The sequence below is a fragment of the Ceratotherium simum genome, chromosome 18, assembly GCF_057802395.1.
Source record: "Ceratotherium simum simum isolate JZ-2026a chromosome 18, ASM5780239v1, whole genome shotgun sequence".
NCBI lineage: Eukaryota > Metazoa > Chordata > Mammalia > Perissodactyla > Rhinocerotidae > Ceratotherium > Ceratotherium simum.
Window position 1 is genome coordinate 58,997,751 of NC_141917.1, and position 19,460 is coordinate 59,017,210.

Sequence of the window (19,460 nt, forward strand, 5' to 3'; positions counted from 1 at the left end):
TCATCTTTCCCCCTTGGCTCTTTGTGCTTCTCCTTTCTAGCAGGTCTTCTCTGCCTCCTTCGCCTCTTCCTCTTCCAGCCTTTAAAAGTCACCCAAGGTATGAATGGATGAATGGGTAAGCAAAAGGTGGTAGAGCCATTCAATGGAATATCACTTAGCCATAAAAAGGAATGAAGTACTGATACATGCTGCAACGTGGATGAACCTCAAAAACATTATGCTCAGTAAAAAAAGCAGACACAAGGGGCTGGCCTGGTGGCATAGTGGTTAAGTTTGCACCCTCTGCTTCTGCAGCCCGGGGTTCACAGGTTCAGATCCTGGGTGAGGACCAACGCACCACTCATCAAGCCATGCTGTGGCAGGCATCTCATATATAAAATAGAGGAAGATTGGCAACTGATGTTAGCTCAGGGCTAATCTTCCTCACCAAAAAAAAAAAAAAAAAAAAGCAGACAGAAAAGGCCACACACTGTATGATTCCATGTATATAAAATATCCAGAACAGGCAAATCCGTAGAGACAGAATCAGTGGTTGCCAGGGGCTTGGGAATGGGGAAATTGGGAGTGACTGCTAATGGGTTCAAGGTTTCCTTTAGAGGTGATGGAAATGTCTTGGAACTAGATAGAGGTGACGGTTGCACTAAATGCCACTGAACTGTACACTTTAAAATGGTAAGTGGTTAATTTTATGTTATGCGAATTTTATTTCAATTAAAAAATATCATCAGAAGAAATCATCAATAAATGCCAAGATCAGTGGGTGAAAGTTTGATGGGCACCAGGATATTCACAGTCTCAAAGTGCCTCCCCACACAATATGGATATTCATTCATTACAAGGCAGGAGGACGGAAAGAGAATGGTACCTTTACTGTCTACAGAGAGACCTGGCCAACCTCACTGAAGTGATCGAAGTTTAACATCACCAGTGTTGGGAACCAACATCTGGGGCCTCCTGATATGATGCACCGGGGAGGACCAGCATGGCTCCTGCGGACCCTGCCGAAGACACACAACCTGAACCTGGACATGAGGAACCAGCAGGCCAGCACGCTGGGGGGCGTCCTACTAAACAAGTGGCCTCAACTCTCCAAAAATGTTAACGTCGTGAAAGACACGGAAAGGCTGAGGAACTGATTCAGATTACGGGACACCAAGAGACATTGTGATTAACTGCAACATGTGATTGAGGATTAGATCCTGGATCAGCAAAGAAACATGCTCTAGAGGACATTATCGGAGCAGTGGAGAACTGTGGACACAGGCTGAGGGTGAAACTGTGGGATGTTTAGTGAGAGAACGCCCTTGTTTTTAGGAAACACATAGTGATGAATTTAGGGGCAAAGGAATATCATGTCTGCAACTTATTCTCAAAGGAAAAAAAGTATATAGATAGATGAGTATATATATATAAAATTATAAAGCAAATGTGGCACAGTATAGGCAGAGTTGATGAATCTGGACAAAAGACACATGGAAATGGCACTATTCTGCATTTAAAATTATTTTAAAATAAAAAGTTTAAAAATTACCTGAAGATCTCTGGGGTGCCCATGTGACTATCTCCCACCACGGCTCCACCATGCTCAGCTGCCTCGTGGGTGACCCCCAGGCTCCTCAGATTCAGCACCTCACCCCCAGTGCATCCCTCCTCCCTGCAAAGGCAAACACCAGGGGGTGAGCCTGGCCTCTTTCTCCTCCTCCTGCTCATGGCCGCCAGACCTGTGGCCTGCCCACTCTCCCTCCCAACGCTGCCCTCTCTTCTTGGTGCAGGCCTGTCCCTCTGCTGGGATATCTTCCCTCCAGTTCCTCCAGGCTGAGCCCTCCTCTGGGAAGCCCTCTCTGGGGAGGAAGGTGTACCCCCAGCCCTGGAACAAAGCCGGACAGAGAGCTGGAGCTTTATACTCACTTGTTGAATAAATGAATGAACAAACAAGAAACTCCTCTGGGTGCCCTCCCCAGACTCTGTCCCTGCCTCTGGCCCAGCCCTGAGCCTGCAGTGCTGGGGGTGTCTGTGTCTGGCTCTTTCTTCCTCAGACTGAGGGCTCCTCCAGTGCTGGGCGTGGGATCTTTCCTGGCGGGGGGTGGGGGGGGCATTCTCACCACCAGGACAGAGTGAGCTGTAGGGCAGCTTGGCAGCATGACTGATTCTGGAAAACACAGTTGATCAAATTGGGCAAGACCAAGGGCAAAGCTGTGTAGGGTATGGGGTGGGGCTGGGGGGCTGGGGTGGACCTTTGGGGTTCACAGGTGGTAGTGAGGAAAGGGGTTGCTTTCCGGGAGGGCTGAGAGTAAGAAGGAGTGTGTGTGTTTGCCCACATGCATGAGACTCCCAGTGTGAGGTCGGAGGCTGCAAATGCTGTCCCCAGGCTCCAGGCCTGGCTGGGCCTGAGTTTTGGGTGTTTCAGATTTTAAGGCCCATGAAGCTCTGTGCATGCGTCTGCGTTTGTGCATCGTGCTGTTTTCATGAGCCTCTCAGGATGTGCCTGGTCACAGTTTCAGGGTGTCTGGGGGTCTGTGTTGGTGTCGTGGCTCTCTGTGTCCCGGGCTCTGGGTGTATGTTGGGAGCGGGGGTGTTCATGAGGCCTGGGTGTGTCTGCCACTGCGGGTTCCGGCCTCGTCTCACGGCATGCTCGGCCTGAGTTTCCGAGGGTCTGCGGGACCCCAGATGTGTGGGTGGAGGGTGGGCAGGGACCCCGGGAGGCCGGGCGAGGAGCGGGGAGCGCAGGGCCGGCCCCGGGGCGGGGCGAGCGGCCGAGGGCTGGGGGCGGGGCGGCCCGACACACTCAGTTCGGCGAAGTTGGCGGCGCGGAGGCTGGCCCTGGACGCGCCCGGAGCTCAGGGAAGCAGGGAGGAGGGGGTAGGGAGGGTCTCTGCCGGCAGCCATGGGGCCGGGGGTCCGGGGCCGCCGCCGTCGCCCGATGTCGCCGCGGCCACCGCCACTGCCGTCCGTGCGGGCGCTGCCCCTATTGCTGCTGCTAGCGGGGCCGGGGGCTGCAGGTGAGGGGCCGGGACCTGGCGGGCGGGCGGGCGGGCGGGACGGGGTGGGTGGGTGGGGGGAGGGTAAGAGCGGAGTGCAAGGACCGCCGAGTCTGGGGCTGGGGTGGGGGTGGGGGTCGCCTGGGAGCCAAGGACCAGAGCAGGGGCAGGGAGTGCAGGAGCCCGGGGCTGCGTGCCAGTCCTGGGGAAGGCAGGGACTCGGGGGGGCAGGGCCCTAGAGGCCCCAGGAACAGGGGCCCAGCAGCAGTCAGGTTGGGGATGAAGGCAACCAGAAGTCTGGGACTGGGAGTTCGAGGTGCGGGGATCAGGGACTCAAGATTGTCGGGGGGACCAAGAGTCTGGGGCTCGCTCCCCATCTACGCCCGTCTGGAGTTCTGGGGAAGTCACGATTGGACCTCCAGGCCGGAGACCCCTCGCACAAAAGCGCCCCTCCCACACACACCCGGGGCTGGCTTGGCCGGGCGGGGGACGGGGAGCGGGAAGGGGGCGCGAAGTTCCTTGAGCCCTGAACTCGGAGAAAACTTCCCAGGCCGGAGCGCGGCAAGACCCGGAGCCGGAGCAGGAGCTGAAGCCACAGCGCCGCCGGCGCCCCTTCCCCCGCCCGCGGCCCCGCTCCCTCCTCTGGCCGCCGGGAGCGATCGGCCCCGGGACCCCGTCCTCGCCTTGGGAGGGGAAGGGAGGGCAGGGGGCGCGAGCCCACGTGCCCTTCTCCCGCTCCAGCCCTCCCTCCCAGCAGCCCGAGCCCCTCCCCATCCGCCTGGGGCCCCCCGCCCCTCCTCCTCCCCGCTTTCCCCTCCCCCGCCTGGGACAATGGCCGCGCCGTCTAGACACCCCCTCCCCCCGGCTGGCCTCGCGCTCTCTTTGCCAGACAAAGCGGACCGGCGTCAGGGCCCGGGCGGGGTCTGCAGGGGCGCACCCCCGAGGGAGGCCTGGCCGGCGAAGGAGGGACGCGAGCCGAGCAGTCCTGCCCCGGGGTCCCCGGGCGCTGCTGTGGGGCTGGGCGCTGGGAGCGACCGGCCTCCCCAGCCCAGCCCCGGGGCCCTACGGACAGGACCAGGCAGGAGCGGCCGCCCCCGCGGGCCAACGCGCACACACGTGGCCTGTCACACACAGCAGGCACACACAGCCCTGGGTCACCCGTACAGAGACGTAGACGTGCACACACACAGAGTACACCCGTAGACTTCCACACCCAGCTCACACAAGACATACAACTCACACATTGGCATATGTGCATATACAATCACATATGTTCACCCATACTGTGCATCATCAGCCCAAGGCCTTGCATGTGCTGCCTGCACACACTCAGACACAGATCCAAGGGCATGCCTACACTCAGCTCACATATGAAGACAGACAGGCACATCCAACCCATACACACACACACCCGTGCACACACAGGTTGAACACACAGACCCACAGCTGTATACCCTGGTAAACGGGTCACATACATGGATGCACAGCAGATCCAGCCTGCACACATATGGCGTAGGTATCTGTACACCCACGCATGTCATGCAGACACACATATGGCTCAGGAAGCCCACAGCTGTGTCACATGGTCCCCAGTGTGAATTCACAAACCCCCACAGGTGATATTGTCATGTTTGCTTGTCCTCATGTCCAGCCCAACTTGTCCTCTCTCTTCCTTTCTCTCTACCTCTGTTCTTCTCTATCTCCGTCTCTCTGTGTTGGCCTGCTTCTAGTTTTCTTTTATGTCTGTCTGTCTCTGTTTTTCTCCATCCCCCTCCCTCTTTCTGTCTTTCTCTCTAACATGCGCGCACACACACACACACAGCGGCCCCCCACCTGCCAGCACACACAGTTCTCACTTGCTCACACCCAGCCACGCCCCAGACCTGTCTAGCAGGACAGTTAGACTGTGCCACACCCCAGAGGGACACAGCCCTCAGGGATGGGGATGCTGGACAGGGCAGCATACATCTTGTGCCAGCTGCCCCTCCCTCCCTTCCACACACAGCCTATCCCTGTGACACTCACTGCTGGCTGTGCCCCTCTCCAGAGCCGTCATGCAGACCTGCCCAACTGGAGTCAATGCCCAACATCAGGGGAAAGAAGACCATGGCCCTAGGACTCCCTGCCCCTGCCCCTTCCATTACCCCAGGATTGGGGCACACAACCCCAGACGTCCCTTCAACACTCAGCCCCCTCACTTCCTGCCTTAGCAACCCTCATTCTGGCGGCTTCCTGAGCCCCCACATCTGGCACACATTGGCCTCTCCTCCTGCCCGCCCCTGCCTTCTGGTTCCCAGGGCCCGAGCTGGCAGGGACAGCTGCAGTCCCAACAGCTGGGGCTGGGGCAGGGGGCCGTGGGAACTGTGAGTGGGGGGGTTCCCCGCACCCACAGAGACACCCCCAGCCCGTTGCAGCTGTTGCTGGGAGGGAGGAAGTCTATCACTCCGGGTTGGGGTTCCTGGGCGCCTGCCTGACCCCCCCCACCTCCCTTCGCCCCCACACAGCTCCCCCTTGCCTGGACGGAAGCCCATGTGCGAATGGAGGTCGCTGCACCCAGCTGCCCTCCCGGGAGGCTGCCTGCCTGTGAGTGCCTGGCTCTGAGCCATCGGAGGGCCCTGTGTGGGGAGGAGGTCTGTCTTCTCCCCTTGCCTCTGTGTCCACAATGGATGCCTCTGCCACTTCCTGCCTGTGTGTGGCTTGGGCAGCTTCTCATTTCCCCACTGGAATCAAGCAGGGCTAAGAGCAGAGGCTCTGGAGTCCGCTTGGCCTGGGTTCAAATCCCACATCATGTTGCTAACTGCCTGGGACTTCAACTCTTTAAACCTCAATGTCCTGGTCTGGAAAATGGGTCCACTCACCCCAGCTTCACAGAGTTCTTGGCTGCCTGAGGTCACGTGTAAAGCCTCTGATGGAGGTAGTTATTATTCAATCAACAGATCTTCAGGGACCAATGGCAGTGGTGGGTACACCATCTGCCCCCTCCCATACCTCAAGATTTAGTGGTGGGGGCACAGGAGGACTGTAAGACAGCCCTGCTCTGCCACTTTCTTGCTGTGTAACATAGGTGAGTCACTTTTTCTCTCTGAACCTCACTGCATCTGTGAAATAGGGGTGCTTTCCCCTGGCTTGTGACCATGAAGGGGCCCAAGAATTCAGTTGTTGGAAAATACAAGGAAAGGCAGAGGGTTAGGGGAAGCAGGGCAGGGGCTGGGAAAGAGCTGATTAGAGGCAGACAGAGCTCAGTTAGAATTCTGGGCTCTGCATACCTTGAGCAAGTGCTTTGAGCTCTCTGAGCCTCAGTTTTTGCATCTGGAAAATGGGGGCAATAATAGTTCTTCCTTTCCGGGGTTGGTTGTAAAGACTTCACATGAGGAATTCAGCATAGTGCTCGGCATACAGTTAGTGCTTAATAACTAGGGATTATTATCATTATAAGTATTAATAATGGTAGAGACACAGGAAATAGATGCCATAAGGGGGAACCTCTCAAGGTTATAGGGAAATGCTTGGTTCCTTTTATTATAATATCATCAGTAATTGCAGTTCACCCAGTAGCCATTGATTGAGTCATTAATATATTCATTTATTCGACACCATGTGTGCCCAGGCTGGGTGGGTCTGGGGTGACTTTTAGACTCAGGAGAACCTCTTTGAAGTTACACATACACTCTGACTGGAGCCCCGCTTGGGCTCACCTGGGTGGGGGCTTAGCCTGGCTGAGCGGGTTCCTTGGGTTGCGAGTCTGCGATGTAGGGGTGCGGGAAAGTGTGACCTTACCTGAAGCTACTCCCCTGGGAGGCGGAGCCGCGGGGCCCGGCGCCGGCCTGCGCGGTGGCGCTCCGCGCCCGGAATGCTGCCGACAGGTGAAAGCGCCCGCGGCTGCCCCGCCCCCTGACAGGTGAATCACCGGCGCGCGCGGCGCCCGGAGCCCGGATCTCCCGGAGTGGAGCGGGTTCAGTCCCCAGAACTGGGCCGTGGGAACCACTCCCCACGGGGGCCCCCCAGGCTCTCTCAAGGTCCCAGATACTCGTGTCCTTTCAGGCCCCAATCTTTCACCTTTCCACGGATCCCCCAAGTCTCCCCCTCAAAGTAGGCTCCCAAGCCCTTGTCTCGATTCCCATCCTCGCGTCTCCCGCCAATCCCCAACAAGTCCGCTCCCCCCCGCCTCTGTAGGTCTCCCCCAAAGCCCAATCCGTGGGGCAGGGCGCAGGCGGAGACTGGAACCGGCCCGACCGGTCGGCAGAGGCGCGGGGCGCAGAGCGTGGGAACCCGCCCGGGGCGCAGGGAGGGGGCCGCGCGGTCGCGCCCAGCCAGCTGGTGGGACCGGCAGTCCTTGGCGCCCGGCGCAGTGCGCCCCCTCCCGGCGCACAGTCGTGGTGACCTTCCTTGAGCCTTTGGGGAGGGGGCTGGGAGTTAGGCCCTCCCTTCCTACACTCCTGCACTCCCGCCCGGCCGTGCCCCGACCTGTTTGGTGGGGGGGATCTTGTGGGTGACGCTAAGGACTGAATCAGCTGCCTGAGTTAAGCCTGAAGCGATTGGGACAACCCAGAGGGAGGGACCCCCGCGAGGTGTTGGCAGCGTCGGGGGCGGGGCCTGGACCCTGCTGCCTCTCCAAGCCGCTCCCTCTAACCCCGCCAGAGTCCCGCGGAGGTTTCCAGCTTAAAATCAACAACCCCTTCCCAGTTCTCATATTTCCCTCACACTCAAGGTTAACTTGGTGGATTTGGGGAGAGGGCTGCAGGCTGAAGGACCTTCCCTCAAGAGAGGGCGCCCACACTGGCGTCCACCTCCTCCCCCCAATGGAAGGAAGTGTTATGTGGCGCCCAGGGAAGGAGTAGAGGATTTGTGGGCGTCCTCCTGTCTGTCCATGTAAGAGTTGCCCGTATCCGTGGGTGAGTTGGTGTCTGAGTATTCGCCAGGGCAATAGGTTGAGTTGGTGTGTATCTGTGTATGTTTTGGGGACTGCCTGTGTGTGTCTTCTGGAGCCTGAGACTTTGCATTTGCTGTTCCCTCTGCCTGGAACGCTCTTCCCCACACAGCCCCATGGCTCCCTCACCTTCTTCAGTCTGTGAAAATGTAATATTTGCCTTCTCCCATCACTCTATGCCCCTTATCCTGGGTCTTAGTTTCCTGTGGCTGCCATTACAAATTCCAAAAACTGGATGGTTTAAAACAACAGAAATTTATTCTCACAGTTCTGGAGGCCAGAAATCTGAAATCAAGGTGTCGGCAGCCACGCTCTCTCCAACTTCAGAGGACAGGCCTTCCTGCCCTCTTCCACTTTCTAGGAGCTGCAGGCATTCCGCGGCTTGTGGGTGCGACACTGCAGTCTCTGCCTCTGTCTTCGCACGGCCTTGCCCTCTTTCTCCCAAATCTCTGTCTTCCACTTTCTTTTTTTTTTTTTTTTTTAAAGATTTTATTTATTCATTTTTTCCCCCCAAAGCCCCAGTAGATAGTTGTATGTCGTAGGTTCACATCCTTCTAGTTGCTGTACGTGGGACTCGGCCTCGGGTTGGACGGAGAAGTGGTGCCTTGGGGCGTGCCCGGGATCCGAACCCGGGCCGCCAGCATCAGAGCGTGCGCACCTAACCGCCAAGCCACGGAGCCGGCCCTCCACTTTCTTATAAAGACACTTGTCATTGGATTTAGGGCCCACCTGGAAAATCCAGGATGATTTCCTCTTGATAGCTGTCACTTAGTTACCTCTGCAAAGACCCTTTTTCCAAATAGGGTCACAGTCACAGGTTCTGGGACATGGACCTTTCTTCTCTGGAGCCACCATTCAACCCACTGTAGCCTTCATAGCGCTCATGGCCCTCACCACCCTGTGGCGGCATGTTGTATATTAATTCATTATTTGTATGTCTTCTCTTTGCGCAACCTGGCTGTGAGCATCAAGAGGGTGGGGACCACTTTTATTGTGTTTGCTGCTGCTTTCCTGTTGCTAATAACACAGTAGGTGCACAGTGGATATTAACTGCATGAATGAATGAGTGTGTGTGTTTTTTGGGTTGTTTGCCTGTGTTTCTTGCCTGTCTTATGTGTATCTCTGTGTCCGGGGCTGTCCTGCCCTGTACTGCCCCCACTGAGCTGTCTCTGCCCACAGGTGCCTGCCAGGCTGGGTGGGTGAGCGATGCCAGCTGGAAGACCCCTGCCATTCGGGCCCCTGTGCTGGCCGGGGCGTCTGCCAGAGCTCGGTGGTGGCAGGCACTGCCAGGTTCTCCTGCCGCTGCCCCCGTGGCTTCCGAGGTAAGGGAGGGTCTGGAGGGGAGCTCGAGGCAGGCAAGGGTGTGGTCAGCCCAAGCTCACCCTCTCCTGGTCACTCCAGGCCCCGACTGCTCCCTGCCAGACCCCTGCCTCAGCAGCCCCTGTGCCCATGGTGGCCGCTGCTCAGTGGGGCCCGACGGCCGCTACATCTGCTCCTGCCCACCTGGCTACCAGGGCCGCAGCTGCCGCAGCGATGTGGATGAGTGCCGGGTGGTGGGCGGGCCCTGCCACCACGGTGGCACCTGCCTCAACACGCCTGGCTCCTTCCACTGCCAGTGCCCAGCTGGCTACACAGGGCCACTGTGTGAGAACCCCGCAGTGCCCTGTGCTCCCTCACCATGCCGTAATGGGGGTACCTGTAGACAGAGTGGTGATCTCACCTATGACTGCGCCTGCCTTCCTGGTGAGGAAGCTGCACCTGGGGGAGGCAGCAGGGGTGGGGGGACAGCAGGCCAGCCTGGCAGTGACCATCCTTGCCTCCTCCTCCCATGCCAGGGTTCGAGGGCCAGAACTGCGAAGTGAATGTGGACGACTGTCCAGGGCACCGATGTCTAAATGGAGGGACATGTGTGGACGGCGTCAACACCTACAACTGCCAGTGCCCTCCTGAGTGGACAGGTGGGCACTGGGGCTGAAGGGAGCCAGGTGGCAGACCTTGGGTTGGCACGCACCAGGTGGCTAGACTGGTGCATCTGTGTGCCACAGGCCAATTCTGCACGGAGGATGTGGACGAGTGTCAGCTGCAGCCCAATGCTTGCCACAACGGGGGCACCTGCTTCAACACACTTGGTGGCCACAGCTGTGTGTGTGTCAATGGCTGGACAGGCGAGAGCTGCAGTCAAAACATCGATGATTGTGCCACGGCCGTGTGCTTCCATGGGGCCACCTGCCATGACCGCGTGGCCTCCTTCTACTGTGCCTGCCCCATGGGCAAGACTGGTGAGTGGCTGTTTTCCCTGTAGGCAGCAGGGAGCAATTGATGGTTGCCCATCTGTAGTGAGGGCAAGGATGGAGTCTGACTTGAGTGTTAGAATGATTACGCTGGAGGCCGGATTTGGAGAGAAGGATAAGCCTGGGAGGAGGCTGGCACACAGTCCAGGGCAGGAGCCATGGGAATGGAGAGCTATACTGTGACTGAGAAAGAGAGAGGACCTTTGGAAGTGGCAAAGGTGAGAGAAGGTGTTTGGGAGGGGATCTTAGAGATAGAGAGAAGGGCATGTCAGGGAGAAGATACCGCAGAAGCAAAGGTTTGAGGGTAGGACCCTTTTATAATCAGAAAGAATCAACAGATTTAAAAACAATATGTAGATGTCTCCAACTCATTTTCAAATGGTTCAGAAAAAAAGGTAGATAAAGCTTACAATAGTTAAATCTAGGTGGTGGGTGTATGAATCAACTTTTCTGTATGTTTGAAATTTTTCCTAATAAATGATTGGGTGAAAATAGCTACTAAATACACTGCAAGTTAATAAAAACAAAACAGGAAACAATAGCCAGCGGTGTGAGACTTGGGCCCAGCTGGAGGGTCCATCCTTGACCTCTGGCTACCCTTTCCCAGGGCTTCTGTGTCATCTGGATGACGCCTGTGTCAGCAACCCCTGTCACGAGGATGCTATCTGTGACACGAACCCAGTGAACGGCCGGGCCATCTGCACCTGTCCACCTGGCTTCACGGGCGGGGCGTGTGACCAGGATGTGGATGAGTGCTCCATTGGTGGGGACGCTGTCCTAGGTTTGGGAAGGAGGGGAGAGGCGGGCCCTCAGCCAACCGTACTTACACCGCCTGTGCCTACTCCTGCAGGTGCCAACCCTTGTGAGCACCTGGGCCGGTGCGTGAACACACAGGGTTCATTCCTGTGCCAGTGTGGCCGTGGCTACACTGGCCCGCGCTGCGAGACCGACGTCAACGAGTGCCTGTCCGGGCCCTGCCGCAACCAGGCCACGTGTCTCGACCGCATAGGCCAATTCACCTGTATCTGCATGGCAGGTGCGTGGTGGGCGTGGCTTGAGGCGGGCGGGGGGTGGGGTGGGTGCAGTGAACAAGGGTGGAACTGCATTTGCAGTGGGACCCTGAGAGACAGAAGCCCTAGAGGAGGTGGAGGCGGGGCCAGAACAGAATCTTTGTGGGAGGCTGAGGGCGTGGTCAAATGGAGTCAGTAGAACCTCAGATTGGCTGGGAGTGGAGTCTGGGCCTTAAGACCCACTGGGGGGGCCAGGACAATATGAGGGCGGGACCAGGTCGAGGTGGCCCCTGCAGACAGTCTGGCCCTAATGCTGGGGTGGGATTGAGTCTGGGCACTAGGCTATGGTGGGCCCTGGGGCTGGGAGCTGGGGACAGGGCACAGTGAGAGGGAAGGCGCTGGTCTGAAGGCAAGGCCCATATGGAGTCCCATAAGCCTTGGACCGGTTGGGACCACAGCTGGGTGAGGGTCCAGCCTACACCGAAAACTGAATCGAGGGTTGGGCTGGGGGTAAGGCCAAGGCTCAGGGGAACTGTCTATGAGTGGGAAGGGAAGGACCTTGCTCTCTCTTCAGACCAGAGGCGACCCCCACTGCCCTAATTCCCCTCCCTCGCCCCCCAGGCTTCACGGGCACCTATTGCGAGGTGGACATGGACGAGTGTCAGAGCAGCCCGTGTGTCAATGGCGGGGTCTGCAAGGACAGAGTCAACGGCTTCAGCTGCACCTGCCCCTCAGGTGAGGACCCTAGGCCAGGGAGCCTGAAGAAGACGGGTCGCTGCAGGAGCAAAGGCTCTTAGAGGCTCTGGGCCTATAAGACCATGCTAATGGATAACTGTTGTAAGAGAAACCGCATGTTAAGAAAAACATTGAAATTAATTTAAAACTAAGTAAATGGGCTTCCCACCCAAACAAAGTAGGGCTGGTGAGGGGTGACTGCTCTCTGACCCTATCTGGGCCTCTGCTCATTCCACTCCCCACCCAGGCTTCAGCGGGGCCATGTGTCAGCTGGATGTGGACGAGTGCGCGAGCACACCCTGCCGGAATGGAGCCAAATGCGTGGACCAGCCCGATGGCTACGAGTGCCGCTGCGCAGAGGGTGAGGGCCAGCCAATGACAGGCCGGCAAGAATCTGGAGGCGGGGCTAGTAGGGGAGAGGGCCAATAACAGCCTTGGGCTGGTGTTGGGGGCGGGGCTGCAGCAAGGCAGGACCAGGGCAGGGCCAATTATAGTACCAGGGGGCGGAGCCAATGATAGACTTAAGCAGAGGTAAGGCTAGGGGTGGGGCTGAGGGGGTCTCGCAGGATGCAGGGCACTAGTAGCTGGAGGGGGTGGGTCCAACTCCTTCTATCCCCAGGCACCTCCCGCGTGTCACCATTTCCAGAACAGGAAATCCTGATAGTGTAAGGATTGGAAGCCAGGTCACGCTGGGGTGGGATTTAACTATGGAAGGAGCGAGTCCTGGGCTTGTAGCTGGATGGAGTGGAGGCCAGCTAGGGGCAGGGCCTGAACTGAGCCCGCCTCCTGTTGGCTCGGTGGGCAGGGCCTGAGATAGAGCTGAGGCAGGATTGGGCCGAGGCCACGGCTGTGGGCAGGACCTGGGCAAGTGGACGGAGGCTGACCCTCTGGCCCCGCAGGCTTTGAGGGCACGCTGTGTGAGCTCAACGTGGATGACTGCTCGCCCGACCCGTGCCACCACGGGCGCTGCATGGACGGCATCGCCAGCTTCTCGTGCGCCTGTGCACCGGGCTACACGGGCACGCGCTGTGAGAGCCAGGTGGACGAGTGCCGCAGCCAGCCCTGCCGCCACGGGGGCAAATGCCTAGACCTCGTGGACAAATACCTCTGCCGCTGCCCTCCTGGCACCACAGGTGGGGCCAAGGGCTGAGCTGGGGCAGGAACAGTACATCTGGAGGGGCACAGAGGGCTGGGAATGATGTCCCTGGTGGGGCACAGTGGTGGCTACCACTGCTCTGTTCCCTTTCCCCAGGTGTGAACTGCGAGGTGAACATCGATGATTGTGCCAGCAACCCCTGCACCTTTGGGATCTGCCGTGACGGCATCAACCGCTACGACTGTGTCTGCCAACCTGGCTTCACAGGTGGGCAAGCGGCTGCCACGGAAAGGGGGTCTTTATGGGGTGAGAGTGAAGTCACCCATCTTTCTTGGCTGAATTTTGCCCCTCTCCTTGCACACACTTGTCAAATGAGACTGTGTACAGGTAGCCCTGAGGTTGTGCTCTCTCTCATTGGCATGAGGTGTCCTCATATGGGCTCAAGGTTATCCGGGACCATAGATGAGTGTCCAGACTCAGGGAGAGGGGTGTTTCTGAGTGGAGCCAAGGTAATCCTTGGTGGAAATGAAAGTGACTTCATGTAAGTTTGGGGACAGGGATGATGTGGTAGGGCAGCTCTGGGTTGAGGAGATGGCTGTCCTGATTTGCACTAGAGCTGGTGCATTATGAGAATGCGATTGTCCTTGCTCAAGAGGGTGGCCATGCTAAATGGGGCAAGGTTATCCCTCCCTGGTTGGCTCGGCTGTCTTTGTCCTGGGACGAGGTTGCCTGCATACTCCCCAGGGCCCCTTTGCAACGTGGAGATCAACGAGTGTGCGTCCAGCCCGTGTGGCGAGGGAGGCTCCTGCATGGACGGGGAAAACGGTTTCCGCTGCCTCTGCCCACCTGGATCCTTGCCCCCACTCTGCCTCCCCCCCAGCCATCCCTGTGCCCAAGAACCCTGCAGTCACGGTGTCTGCCACGATGCACCAGGAGGGTGAGGCCTCTCCCCAACCCCTGATCCCCCACTGCCTCCCTGCCCACGTGCTGGCCCTGACTGCCTCCACCTCCAGGTTCCGCTGCGTGTGTGAACCTGGCTGGAGTGGACCCCGGTGCAGCCAGAGCCTCGCTCAAGATGACTGTGAATCCCAGCCCTGCCGGGCCGGCGGCACCTGCTCCAGTGATGGAATGGGCTTTCACTGCTCCTGTCCCCCTGGTGTCCAGGGTGTGTGTCCCCACCTTCCCTTCCAGGACCCACCTCCCCACTTCTTCCTTCTCATTTCCCTTCTGTTCCACTCTCTCTTCCTCCTCTGAATTTGCCTTTTTTTCTTTTCCTCTTTCTCCCCAGGAGCTTGGGAGATGGGTATCAAGATGGGGACCCTGGGGGGGGAGATGGGAACAAGGAATCTCTCAAGACTATCTCACTTTGCTTGCCCACCACAGGCCGTCAGTGTGAGCTGCTGTCCCCATGTGCCCCGAACCCCTGTGAGCATGGGGGCCACTGTGAGTCTGCCCCTGGCCAGCTGGCTGTCTGCTCCTGCCCCCCTGGCTGGCAAGGTACACCAGCTGCTTCTTCCTCCTCCTCCTCTCTTCACCTCTGGACCCTACCCCATACTGAGTGATGCTGGGAACCCAGTGGGGGACTCACCCCTGGCCTTGCCTTTTAGGCGGGCATCCTTCTAGGAAGGGACAGCGTTGGACACAGATGCTCGCAGCCCATGTGGTCAGTTTTGGAGTAGAGGAAAGGATATGGGGATGGAGAAGCTAGGACTCAGGCTGAGCGTTTGGGGACAGCTTCCTGGGGGAGTAGACTTCAATCAGAGAAGGCATCACCACCCACTGAAACAAGGAGCAGGCAGTTCTGAGACAGGATGTATGAAACGCCCAGGGGCAAATCACAGCACAGCTTGTTCTGCATTCACTTACCTCAGCCTGCAGGTTCTTCCTGAGACCCTACCCTGCACCCTCTCACTCTAGATTCACCTTACTCCCCACCCCCAGGCCCACGATGCCAGCAGGATGTGGACGAGTGTGCCGGCCTCTCACCCTGTGGCCCCCATGGTACCTGCAGCAACCTGGCGGGAAGTTTCAGCTGTACCTGCCACGGGGGGTATAGTGGCCCTTCCTGTGATCAGGACATCGATGACTGTGACCCCAGTGAGTTCAGTGGAGCTCATGGGGGGGTGCTGCCCTAGGGAGTATGTTCATCAAGCCCGTACCATGTGCCCACACTGTGCTTTCATTTCATCTTCACAGTTCTCCTAATTTCCCCATTTTACTCATGAAAACTGAGGCCCCAAGGAGGTTAGGTGACTTGCCTACAGTCACGCAGCAAGTTAGGGGGATGAGCTGGGATCGGAGCACAGGTCTGCTGCATTGGCTCCTTTTCATGCTCCTGCCTCCCTGGCTTCGCTGGTCTGACTCTGAAGCCCGTAGACTGCCTCTGGCAGCAAGCAGGTTAGGACTGTGTGTAAAGTATGAGATCATAGGCCCCCAGTGAGTTCTCCAGGAGTGCTGTCTGATAGACAAATAATGCAAGCCACATATGCAATTAAAATGTTTCTAATAGCCATATTAAAAAAGCAAAAAAAGGGGCCGGCCTGGTGGCGCAAGCGGTTAAATGCGCACGCCCCGCTGCGGCGGCCTGGGGTTCGCCAGTTTGGATCCCGGGCGCGCAGCGACGCACTGCTTGGCAAGCCATGCTGAGGTGGCGTCCCATGTAAAGTGGAGGAAGATGGGCACAGATGTTAACCCAGGGCCAGTCTTCCTCAGCAAAAAAAGAGGAGGATTGGCAGATGTTAGCACAGGGCTGATCTCCTCACTAAATAAATAAATAAATAAATAAATAAATAAATAAATAAAAAGGCAAACAATAACCCCAGATGATATTAAGTTTAATAATATATTTTATTTAGCATAATATATAAAAATATTATCAACATTATCAATATCAATATTGATATTATCAATATTTCAACATGTAATCAGTATAAAAAATATCAAGATATTTTACTTTTTTTCATACTGTCTTCAACATCCGAAATGCCATGTGTATTTAACACTTACAGCACGTCTCAATTTGGACCAGCCACGTCAAGGGCTCAGTAGCCACCTGTGGCCAGTGGCCGCTCTGCTGGTCAGCACAGGTCTGGAGGAGGCCTCCTGTGCTGAGGACACAGCAAGCAGCACGTGCTTGGCTGCTTAGAGGGCCCGTTTGACCCCCCAGTGCCCTCTTGCTTCCACATAGGTGAAGCTTCCAGACAAGGAGGGGATGAGGCCACAGAAGAGGACAGAACTGGATCCTTCTGACCCAATGTGCCCTCCCATTGAAGGCTGGTTTCCTTCTGATTCCCTTCTTGCAAGCATGGAGGGTCAGGCAGGGCTGATGGCGGGCGAGGCAAGTGACTAGGCCTCCCCTCTTCTGACTGCAGATCCCTGCCTGAATGGTGGCTCGTGTCAGGATGGTGTTGGCTCCTTCTCGTGCTCCTGCCTCCCTGGCTTCACTGGTCCCCGCTGCGCCCATGATGTGGATGAGTGTCTGAGCAGCCCCTGTGGCCCAGGCACCTGCACCGACCACGTGGCCTCCTTCACCTGCACTTGCCCACCTGGTTATGGAGGCTTCCTCTGTGAGCAGGACCTACCTGACTGCAGCCCCAGGTGGGTGGGTCCTCTATTGGGAGCTCAGGGACCCTGGCATCAGATGGGACGCAGGGCCTCAGAAGGTGTGGGGACAAGAAGGGGGGTGTCCTCGGCTTGGCACCCACCTCAGGACTCTGATCCCTGATGGAGCAGTGTCCAGGAAGGGGCAGGGCATCCGTTTGGAGGTCACCTGAGGAATGCTGGTCCCTGAGGGGGTGAGCCCAGGGTGGGGCCTGCAGTGGCTCCCACCTTAGCGCTGAAGTTCCTGGTAAATCCGGGCTAAGGGACATGATGGGGTGTGGCCTCTGCTGGGGCTGTGGCTTCTGGTGGGGGTAGGGGTCAGAGTGCCTCCACTCAACGCTAGGAGGGGCCAGGGAGGGAGGCCGGGTCCTGACCCACCCCTCGCATCCCCTCCAGCTCCTGCTTCAATGGTGGGACCTGTGTGGATGGCGTGAAGTCGTTCAGCTGTCTGTGCCGCCCCGGCTACACTGGCGCACACTGCCAACATGAGGCCGACCCCTGCCTCTCGCGACCCTGCCTGCATGGGGGCGTCTGCACTGCAGCCCACCCTGGCTTCCGCTGCACCTGCCCCGAGGGCTTCACTGGCGCTCAGTGCCAGGTGGGCGTGGCCACTGGGGTCCTGGGGGAGGAGTCTGAAGGGATGTGCTGGGGGAGGGGCCTGCCTCGGATCCTGGGCAGCGGTTTGCAGGGGGCCGGTGGTGAGGGGTCTGCTCGGGATCCTGGGGGAGGATCCTGGAGTGGTATTCTGGGGCCTACCCAGGACCCTGGAGGAGAAGCTGGGGCACAGTTTCTAGGGGGTCCCGGAGCACTGATGCTGAGGGCTTCCCCTCCAGACGCTGGTAGACTGGTGCCGCCGTGTGCCCTGTCAGAACGGGGGTCACTGTGCCCGGACCGGGGCCTCCTTCTACTGCCTTTGTACCCCGGGGTGGAGCGGCCGCCTCTGTGACATCCAGAGCCTGCCCTGCAGGGAGGCTGCAGCCCAGATCGGTGAGGGGAGTGCAGTGGCCGGGTGTGTGGGGTGCTGGAGGGTGTCTGTGCACATCCTTCCTGCTAGTGTGAGCCGAATGAGGGTGCGACAGCATACAGGCATGATGGGGTGGGTGGCTGAGTGTTGTGTGGTTGGGTGACAGCCAGCCAGGGCCAGGATGGTGTGTGCATCTGTACACCATGAGACGGCTGGGGTGACATCTACAATGCTGTGTGTAATTGAGCTCGTGTGAGCAGCCAAGGTGTTTGTGTGTGTGTGTGTGTGTGTGTGTGAGTGACTGAGATGGTGCCTGTTTGGGGGGAATGTGTGACAATCTGATGGAGTGTGGGTGAGACCCTGGTGACTGATGCCAGCAGGGATGTTGGGTGGTGCTGTGGGTAATGCCAGCAGGGAGGGGGAGTGTGTGCCTGACCCTGCTTGTCTCTGCACAGGGGTGCGGCTGGAGCAGCTGTGTCAGGCTGGGGGGCAGTGTGTGGACAAGGACAGCTCCCACTACTGCATGTGCCCAGAGGGCCGCACAGGCAGCCACTGTGAGCAGGAGGTGGACCCCTGCTTGGCCCAGCCCTGCCAGCATGGGGGCACCTGCCGCGGCTACATGGGGGGCTATGTGTGCGAGGTAAGAGGTGCCCAGAGGAGGGGAGAGGGGAGCTAGTCACGCCCGGATGTGTCTGGGCACACATTTTTGTGTGTCTGCAGCCTTGTGTGGGTGTGTCTCTCTCTAGGCATGTCTGGGCTTTTGCTTTTGTGGCTCTGGGTATATGTTTGTGGGTGTCACTCCGGGTAGATCTGGGGGTGTTTCTGCCTGTTTGGGTGTTCCTCTGTCTTTGGTTGTTTCCTGGGTGTATCTATGTGTCTCTCTGTGCATGGTGGCTCTTTGGGTGTGAATGCATGTGCCAGTGTCTAAGTGTGTGTCTCTGGTTGCGTGTGTCTTGAGTGTATCTGGGTGTTTCTCCTGTGCATCTGTATGTATGTGTGTGTCTGTAGCTCTCCATGTCTGGGAGTGTCCTCTTGTACTGTGTGTGTGTTTCTGTTGTGGTGGACAACTGTGTGTGTCCTTTTGTGCTGGGATTCCCTGTGTCTTCATGGGGAGTATCTATGTCCCTCTGGGCTGAGTGGGTCCCTGTCTCACCCCCACCACAGTGTCCGGCTGGCTACGCTGGTGACATCTGTGAGGATGATGTGGATGAGTGTGCCTCCCAGCCCTGCCAGCACGGGGGCTCCTGCATTGACCTTGTGGCCCGCTATCTCTGCTCCTGCCCCCCGGGGACGCTGGGTATGCCAGGACCAGGGTTGGGGGACAGGATGGGAGGCTGGGTCTCTGCCCCCTCCTGACTGCTCCCCCCTCCTCTCTTCCCCCAGGCGTGCTCTGTGAGATTAATGAGGACGACTGTGGCCCAGGCCCACCCCTGGCCCTGGGCCCCCGGTGCCTGCACAATGGTACCTGCGTGGACCTGGTGGGCGGCTTCCGCTGCACCTGTCCCCCGGGTTACACTGGCCTGCGCTGCGAGGCAGACATCAATGAGTGTCGCCCCAGCGCCTGCCACGCGGCACACACCCGGGACTGCCTGCAGGACCCAGGTGGGGGCTTCCACTGTCTTTGCCGAGCTGGCTTCACAGGTAAGCATGGGATAGGGGGCTGGCCTGGGATCCTGCCTGTGCCCCCCATCATGGCTGATCCACCGGCTGCTGCTTGTCCAGGTCTCCGCTGTCAGACTGTCCTGTCTCCCTGCGAATCCCAGCCATGCCAGCATGGAGGCCAGTGCCGTTCTAGTCCCGGGCATGGGGGTGCGCTGACCTTCACCTGCCACTGTGTCCCGGTAGGTGGGGGCAGCCGG

General features: G+C 58.2%; 1 protein-coding gene across 4 annotated transcripts in view; it reads left to right on the top strand.

Annotated features, from left to right (window-relative positions):
• Positions 1-2,883: 2,883 nt before the first annotated feature.
• NOTCH3 (notch receptor 3) overlaps positions 2,884-19,460 on the top strand; it is a 31,565-nt gene continuing 14,988 nt past the window's right edge. For 2 of the 4 annotated variants that reach the window (XM_004443528.3, XM_087443689.1), the window contains exons 1-23: positions 2,884-2,999; positions 5,483-5,561; positions 9,085-9,227; positions 9,307-9,648; positions 9,741-9,863; positions 9,951-10,184; positions 10,804-10,959; positions 11,047-11,232; positions 11,828-11,941; positions 12,189-12,302; positions 12,841-13,074; positions 13,194-13,304; positions 13,782-13,974; positions 14,051-14,202; positions 14,421-14,534; positions 14,979-15,134; positions 16,409-16,634; positions 17,034-17,235; positions 17,471-17,624; positions 18,057-18,241; positions 18,766-18,898; positions 18,985-19,242; positions 19,324-19,442. In XM_004443528.3, the coding sequence (XP_004443585.1) occupies positions 2,885-2,999; positions 5,483-5,561; positions 9,085-9,227; positions 9,307-9,648; positions 9,741-9,863; positions 9,951-10,184; positions 10,804-10,959; positions 11,047-11,232; positions 11,828-11,941; positions 12,189-12,302; positions 12,841-13,074; positions 13,194-13,304; positions 13,782-13,974; positions 14,051-14,202; positions 14,421-14,534; positions 14,979-15,134; positions 16,409-16,634; positions 17,034-17,235; positions 17,471-17,624; positions 18,057-18,241; positions 18,766-18,898; positions 18,985-19,242; positions 19,324-19,442 (3,843 nt within the window). In that variant the 5' untranslated portion in view covers position 2,884. The remainder of the gene's footprint in view (positions 3,000-5,482; positions 5,562-9,084; positions 9,228-9,306; positions 9,649-9,740; positions 9,864-9,950; positions 10,185-10,803; positions 10,960-11,046; positions 11,233-11,827; positions 11,942-12,188; positions 12,303-12,840; positions 13,075-13,193; positions 13,305-13,781; positions 13,975-14,050; positions 14,203-14,420; positions 14,535-14,978; positions 15,135-16,408; positions 16,635-17,033; positions 17,236-17,470; positions 17,625-18,056; positions 18,242-18,765; positions 18,899-18,984; positions 19,243-19,323; positions 19,443-19,460) is intronic. The other 2 variants (XM_087443688.1, XM_087443690.1) reach the window with 2 other exon arrangements.